General features: G+C 32.6%; 1 protein-coding gene across 1 annotated transcript in view; it reads right to left on the reverse strand.

Annotated features, from left to right (window-relative positions):
* LOC105622326 (abhydrolase domain-containing protein 2) overlaps positions 1 to 6,284 on the reverse strand; it is a 12,525-nt gene extending 6,241 nt beyond the window's left edge. Inside the window, exon 1 of the mRNA XM_012203745.1 lies at positions 6,130 to 6,284. Within this exon, the coding sequence (XP_012059135.1) occupies positions 6,130 to 6,284 (155 nt within the window). The remainder of the gene's footprint in view (positions 1 to 6,129) is intronic.
* Between the last annotated feature and the right edge of the window lie 2,864 nt (positions 6,285 to 9,148).

The raw sequence follows: 9,148 nt of genomic DNA on the forward strand, positions 1-9,148 counted from the left end.
TACCTACCTACCTACCTACCTACCTACCTACCTACCTACCTACCTACCTACCTACCTACCTACCTACCTACCTACCTACCTACCTACCTACCTACCTACTACTTACTTACTTACTTACTTACTTACTTACTACTACCTACCTACCTACCTACCTACTACTACTACTACTCTCTCTCTCTCTCTCTCTCTCTCTCTCTCTCTCTCTCTCTCTCTCTCGCATTAATATACAAATTTCAGTCATTAGTTATATCAAACAGGTATAAATAGAATAATTCAAGTGTATAAGTATGTTCGGGAAGACGCTGTTAGAATTATTTATGTCATTCTATCTTTGTTTTACATCTAATAAACAACGAAGATAGCATGACAAAGTGCTAATAGCGTCTCCCCGAACGCATCATATGTATGAATTGACTATCAATTTGCTAATTTCACGCTTTCAAGACTATTGCAATGTCAAGGTATTATTTAAATGATAAACGTTTAATTCCATGAATAACTCTATCAAGGAAAAAAATTTCATTTGTTTACGCTGACAAAATGATAGACGAAGCAATAATACATCTGCGTTGCCAAGAGGCTTTTATCGATAAATGAAAAAAATGATAAAGTATTGTTTCTCGCAATTCGCTCATTTCTCCAGCGTCATCACGGACTCTCAAAGAAAAACATAAAATTACCTAAATTATTTTAAGCATCATAATTAATCAAGTACTGGTGGATAAGCATAATAAGAATAGACTGCTTATTCCTATGAAGTTATCATCGATTTAGAAAGAGATAATTTGAATCATATCATTTTCTCTCTTTAAATTATCGAGTTGAAAAGAGATGATAGAATTAAAGAGAGAGAGAGATGCTGATATATTCAATTCTTTCTAATGGAACACAGATGCTGAAATCACTATCTATTACGTCTATGATTATTTCCAATTTTTTAACATATAACTGTGCCACGCCATTTTTGCGTAACTTTCCATCCAAGCCATCGATGATACGATGTGATATATCTGTTTTACGTAATCGTATATATAATATATGATTAATGTATAGCGTGAACATCAATCAAGACATTACGAAATATCATGTAATAATATATGTATCTGTTCACACTCAAAACATTAAATGGCCTGGATTGGAAAGTTCAGTGTGGGCCACCGGTAGTATTATATATGCGGCATGAAACGTGTATACAGATAGATAATTTATTAAACTTGTCGCGCTCACGTGAGACTGTGAGTCGCGAAATCAGAAGCAGGTCATCGAGCAAGATAGGGAAAAACGTGCGGGAGAAAGGATTTTTTCTCGCGGCGGAAATGCGGAAGTGCAAGAACGGGCAGTCGAAAGAAATCGACCGAGTGATAATGAGCATGGGAACGTTTCACAATGATTGCGATGTAGTCATTAGAAAGAGGAAGACAGTGGAAAATGAGATGAGGAAAGAACTCGCTTCTCGTGCCGTTCGCTCACAAAACGGAGACGAGCGTGCATGTGTTGTATGTACGTGTGTATCACGGATGGCATGATTTCCGTGACGCAAAGTGGTGATCAAATACGACGTTCGCACGCGTTGGGATCTATATTTTTATAGATTTCTAGGTTTTCTTTGCCGCTTCTTCTCCTACGAAGAGAAATAAAAGCGGGGTATACAAGTGATTGTTGGAAAATTTTGCGATTTCTCAATGAATTGCTCCGAAGAGGATTTCTTCAAACGCAAGTTCGAGCATAAGTAATCACTCGTCGCGTTTGCAAGCCGAGATCAATTTTCAATTTTATGAGCGAAAATAAATTCGTTCATGGTAATTGAAATGTAACTGACGTCTCTTAATGATAAAAATAGTTTATACATCGATACATAAATTACCCGTCAGACTTCCGTTTTCTGAATGATACAAAGCTTGAATTGTTTCCGCTTTCTTAAGCGCTTTCTCGCGACGCGACCGAAGGAGGAAAGAAATCGTAATTATCAATGAGTTCGTTCAACGATGGAATATTTTTTTCTTTTCTATCATTCCGATTGAAATTTTTCTATGACATCGGTGTCAAGTGGCAATAACCAACTGACTTCGCTTTCACGTAGTTGTTGAATTTCAAACGTACCTAATGACGAAGTGAAGACAAACAGCGTGAGAATGAATGTAAACTGCATGAAAGAAAATCATTACGATAAGCTTTGGTGATATATTTGATGGTAGCTTAAAATTATGCTTCGCATTAATTTGCATCGCATTAATAAAATTACAGGTTTGCAACGCAAGTCTGCTTTTCCATCGTGTGTCTCTCGCAGGTGAAACTCCATAAAAGTACTCGGTACATCCCAGAAATTATATTGACACAGATTTACGTGTTGAAATTCAAATGTTTTTCGAGAGTTCAGTTAAGTTCCATATTATCTTTCGTTAAGATAACGAAAGAGCAAGACTGATGAGAGCGCGTGTTACGTAATACATAAACCAGACATAATACTATTAGTACTCGTTTGCATCATACGATCAAGGCCTTGAGTATTTTGAGTAATGGAAGAAAAATTTACGATACGCGAACATGAGTGTACAGAATGTTATCGTGAATGATATAGTTTGCGTTACATGGCACGCATTTTTATAACATACCTTAGACACACTTATACACATGTAAGTACATATGTGATAAAAATATTAGCCGACGTATGCTATTCTTTTGACACGGAAGCGCTGATTACGTAGCATCCCATACTGGATAAATAAAGTACACCGTGGGATCGAATTAGAATGAATATGTACATAATTTTTTACGAAGTAAAACAAAATTCATATTTTAATTAAAAACCTGCATCAATTAATCTATATTAAATAGATATTAAATAGTATTCGATATTAAATTTAATATATTTAATTTTATGATTTTCTTATTACCTAAAAAATATCTATTTTCCTAAAATTTTCAACAGTCTAAAATTCTTGTTCAATTACCATTACTATCTTATATCATTGCAGCTCGAAGCGAGAAAATACGTAATAAAAATTTTTGCAAGATATACAATATGTAAAAATATATATTTAATATTATAAAAACAACATAATCGATAAATTGTAAAATGCAAAATATATCGAAATTCTCTTTTGTAAAATAATGTACCTGAAAATTAATTAAACCAAAATGAATTATGTTCACAGCAATGACAAATTGTCAAAATAATAATACATAGAAATAAATATAATTTAATTTCTTCCCGAAAACAAGAAGATAGTTTTTGATATATTTGATAAGTCTATTCTACCAATTGCAAATATTGTTTTATTAAATATATTTCTATCCAAATATAATTTACAAGAGTTTATATTGTGCTGTCTCACTTCTGACATGATAATCTGAGGCTACGCAAAACAAAATGCAAAGTAAGACGTAAGCAGTAAGGAAATCACAGAGTCATAAGACAATAACGTAAGCAGTAGCCGAGAGGTCAGTCAACCAGTGCTAAAAAAAATGTACAATAATTGCTAATTGTAGTAATACAACACACTTTGATGCTAGCACTGCTATTATATTGTTAGTATTTTTTTCCTATTTATTGCCATCTATTGCGCACGATATTGCTAAGTATTATTAATATATTGCTACATACTGCTATGTATTACCTATTTTATTATGCCGCAATATATTTCTAAAGAAATGTATGCTGATTGACATAATAATTGACCCTTGGCACTAACAAATTCAAAATGTTGATTTGCTCTTACTGCTTAAATTTTTTTGAGTGTCAGTTTTAGAGTCATTAACATATTTACTGATTAAATATAACTTTATGGTTTTTACTGTGATTCAATTTTCTTAACTTTTTTGTGTGCCATAATGGCGAGTAAGCCTTGAGCGAAATCTTTTTTACAAAATTTAATCGAACAGCTATTGCGAATATAAGCGTAAGCAATTGGTCTGGCTGCCTATAATTGACATTGACTAATTAATTATTTTTAAACAAAATATTGTTCATACTGTTAAAATAAATGTTAAAATAAGTTGTGTAGTAAGCGATTCCAACTTCGTTGTCATTAACTAAAGAAATGTTGTAGATGTTTTGAAACTGATTCATAATTTTTTTCTTTGAATTAATCAGTGAACTTTACTTGTTTACTTTTCTTCCATAACCCACACATTATCTTGCGTATTTTTACTATATAAATCTATTCTGAGCAGACAAATACGTGAAACGTTTAGATAATGATTATTGAACTTTTACATGGATATGATTTCAACAATGTTATAAAAATGATAAAGATAAGAATTTTATTTCATTCTAACTTTTATCTGATAAGCATTATTGTAGTAGTATTTCAATGTAGCATTTTGTATGTACTCTGACTATTATCGAATCATTTCCTGTTACAATCACTTTAAATAAGCCATTCGTAATATTCGCGTGAGTGTTCCTTAACGAATTTAAACAAAAGCTTACAATAAACAATCTATATCCTAAATATTTCTCGCAAGAAAACAGGCATTATATTCATTCGGAAGCAATTACAATTAAATAAGTAAATGCTACATGGGAATATTTGTCACAACCTTCGCGTAACACGTAAACCTTTACATATCATATAAAGCATATAAATAAAAAGTAGTATAAATAAAAAAAATAGTACAAATAAAGTACCATTTTTAAAATTTTATTTAAGGCATTATATTATAAACAATCCTCATCATTCATATGATGACTATCTCAATAAATCATATATTTGCTGCAACCTTTAAATGTCAGGCAAATAAATATATAAATAAAAAGGAACTTCAACTTGAGTCTTATTTATAGCATTATATTTGTAAAATAGACAAGCCTTTTTATTATTCATGTTTATTTCAATAAATCACATCTATCATGATAACTATCCCAAACAAAATATTAACAATATTAGCAATTGATCGTAGCAGTAGATTCGGATAGAATAATATGACAAATTGTTACAATTAGAAAGAATGGTTTTGCTGAAGTATCTAAGTGTCCGAAAATAATCTTGTTAGACCATCAAAATAATTATATAGAATGATCAAGTTAAAATATAAAAACTTTTTGGATCATTACTCATCATGCTTGAATTTTCTACATAATTATTTTGATAATCCAATCAAATTATTTTCAAATTTGTATCTAGTTCTTTAGGTATTTCAGTATCTGCATTTCTTTCCGTATCTGCATTAAGTTTACTTTCTGCTAGCAAAATTTTTTGACAATCTTGATAATCTGACAGCAGATTGCCAGCAGAAAAACCAGTCTATTATTTTAAGATCATTTGAATGATGTATTGAAATGATTATAAAATTGCAGATTGTATTTAATTAGCAGTCAATCTGCCATTGTATTGATGAATCTTCTATTGATGAATCTTCTTATATTTCTGCTGGTATTTTGTCAACAAAATTTACAACAGGCAGAGATCTATTAACTATCTGGATATGATAATGATAATAATCTTTTCATTAACTCATAGTAAAAACACACATTTTTTGATGCTAAAGGAATATATGGATCTTACTATAAAGTTTATTATTTATTTATTTTAAGAATTTTTTTAAACTATGAAAAATAAGCTAGTGGAACATAAATTATTCCAGAAATTACTATTTAAAAATTAGGAAGAGTTCCAGAATCATAAGAATCTAGTTCCAGATATGTATTAATTACAACCAACATTAATCAAACAATTTTCATAAATAAAATCATAACTTTATCCAGATGTATTAATATCTTCTATTCTTTTACATCATTATAATCTTTTCATTATATCAAACAGACAAATCAATGAACTAAAAATGCAATGCATACATATATTCTTATCATCAGATATAATTTTTTAATTTGACGCAGGATGTTCCAGATTAAGGACTATGTTTTTAAATATTTTTTAAATTTACTTATTCATATTATGTGACATATAATATGAAATATTCAGTCAATAAGGTAACGACAGCAAGTCACACGCCCACCCATGCTGGAACATAGTCAGGCATCCAGCATGAACCTAACCTCACTTTTGCGGCTATTCCTAATTCGAAATTCACAAAGATCTTATTTTGTTGAACGTCGACAGCCTGGGTGTTTAAAAACGGCCGACTCGCCGGTCATATGAATGGTGTGAAATGAATTTTCAGACTTACGGTTCGGCGATGACCGGCGCGATCTTAAGCACTGTCGTCAGGAAGGACTGGTCCTTGCAGACGAGGAGGGGCTTTTGCGGCGCGTTGTTCACATTTAGTATCCTGAACAGGATGCACAGGATCACGGCGAAGAGGGCCAGCAACGCTGTGGACATCTTTCTTGAGGAGCTACCAGCGCCTGAAAGAAGTATATCCTCTGTCTACTCACTCTCTTTCCCTCCTCGTACTTTTACTCTCGGCTTCCTTAAAAGTACCGCTCTTCAAACACGTCCTCCGCCGATCCTTCTTCAGAAATAAACATTTATGCTTTTACACAATGATATTACGCGCGTTATCTTTCGGAATGCTTACAAACGTGACATGTTTAATCATACCTTTTCTTGGAAAAGGAGATCGGCTGTCTTCCTTTTTAAATTTCGAAGGCCGATAAGACGGACGAGCTGCGACGGTCGCGGATGGTGATTCATGCGATTGATGCTTCGTGACCTGCGAACAAAAGTTACACAGTTTTATTAGGATTCCGGTCGCCGGGCTCGGATGACAGGTACGTGACGGATGAGTACTGGATATACAGAACGACGCGAATGCCGGAGAGCGCTGCAAATTGACAGAAGTGCATGACGTCTCGCGCGATCGAGAATGCATCCTGACCTCCACAAAGGGTATCGGCAATGAATGAAGCGAAAATTGATCGCGTTACATCGTTTTGCATGCCCGGGCCCGGTCCCGGCTCTTCGTCGGTGCAGCGGGAATAGCGAGGGTTATATCGACGATACGAAAGATCGATAGCGGCAGATAAACTCGGCGATATCGCGCGTTTCTTCGACTTAAGAAAAACAAGTGACGATAGTGTTAAAATGAATCATTAACTGATTGAAAAATGAATTTTAAGTAATCATTTTTAAAACATTTTGACGTCATTTTAAAATGGATGATCTGCTTGGGCAATTAATGTTCACAGAAAACACTTCAAGAAACGCGTTTACAAGAAGTTTTTTTATAAATTCCTCGATATTTATTTACAGCGAACTTGATCGCTTTCAGTATAGATTAGCATACTAAAAGCTGTACTGAAAAAAGAGTGGCATTAACTGGGATTCTGATTGAACATGGATAAATCAGAATTTTCTAGTTGAAATCGCTATTTATAATTCTAAGTTGAAACAACTAGAATTCTAATTTTGATCTGAATCTCCTAGTTTGTTAATTCATTTTCAACCAGAAATTTTTCTCAGAGTATATATAAAATTAGTAAAATTAAATGTAAAAGCATATAAATATTTTAAATGATTAATAATAAAAAAAAAGAAGCCAAATAGATTCGTGAAATTATTTAAATTGTAAATTTGAAATTATTTAAGCCCGAATGACTTGATGTTTTAAACAGTTAAATATCTAATAATGATGTAATATTATCTCTTGTTATTTTAATAGAACATATATATATATATTTATTATTATTGTCGAAGTTGATTAAATTATGTCACTGCATTTAAATTAATTATTTTATGAAGCAGTCTTTAGTATGCATTATTCGAACAATCGAATTCACCATTAATGATAGCAATTAACGCATGGAATAAATCAAATTTATGCACTTTTTTCGCTTGTCGAACGATGTACGTGATTGGTTCAATGATTGTTTGTTCAATGTTTTGCATTCGAATATCTCTTTTTTCGCGTAATGGTTATTTTCCACTGCTTACGAAAGAATTTGATTCATTATTCCGATCGAATCCCGTCTTGAAAACTTAAAAGTCAAACACTGATGTCAACGTCCGTTAATTATTAATTTCTCTTTGAATCAATGCAACGTTGGTAGCATTTTAATGAAGTCTGCTCCTTCGTCTTGTCTTGGGTTTAATAGAGAGGACAAATCTACGAATAGCGATACAATAACAATAATAAAGGGATAAATACACTCTAAGAAAAAGAAGTTGTCATCATTGTCTAAATTGATTTAGTTTGTCTTTATTTTTTTCAATAAAAAATGTATTTAATCACATATTATATGACTTAAATACATGCATTTTTCAATGAAAGAAATAAAAACTGTAAATTAATTTAGTTAAATAAATAATTAATTTAATCAAATGAACAATTCTTTTGTTTTAGTATACAATTCTCGTTCTAGGGTGCGGTCAAAGGATGCGTTCCGTTTCCACAATGCACATAATGTGTTATTTTATCTATCTTTATATTCAATGTAACAGGATAAAATGATAAATCTTGCACATCATACGTGAAATGGAACGCACCCGAAAGTCTCACTACAATTGCTTTGAAGCATTTGATTCACTAATCAGAAGAAAGAATTGACTAAGCAAAGAATTGCTTCGAAGCATTTGTAAAATCACATTGACGTATTCCTATTCCTAGTTAGCATCTATAAAGAATAAAAGACACGCGAATAAAGTTGATCCGTGCTTTCCAAATTTTGACGATACTAAAAATTTACAGTAATCGTTAATGAAAACGAATAATTCTGAAATAAAATCGCATTTCGTCTCGCTGTTCTATACTTGGGTGATGAATGGAATGAGAAAACGTTGAAGAGACGGAGGTACTGTAAGTATCGCTCGCTTTTCCGAAAATTTTGCTCACCGGATGACAATCCAATCGGCGAATTATGCCAGTTGAAGGTACGTCGTGTCCAGGATATGAGTTCCTGTGCGGCCGGCACGCTCAGCTTGCCGGCGCTTCGCGGAGCGGAGCAGATGGCTCGAAATGCTCAGCCACGTATCACACATCCGTTCGTGTCGAACTCCGCCGGGCGACTGATTAAGTGACAACCGACATCTGTATGCGCTCGCGACAAACACGCCGTTGGAGCAAAGGGACTCGGCATTTCTTCCCATAATATACGTATATGTATGTTATGTATGTTATGTATGTCATATCTACAAATATGTATATTATATATATATATATACATATATATATATATATATATATATATATATATATATATATATATATAATAATAACGTACGTACTACTATATTATAGTATACACGTA

Source organism: Atta cephalotes (genome assembly GCF_000143395.1).
Source record: "Atta cephalotes unplaced genomic scaffold scaffold00043, whole genome shotgun sequence".
NCBI lineage: Eukaryota > Metazoa > Arthropoda > Insecta > Hymenoptera > Formicidae > Atta > Atta cephalotes.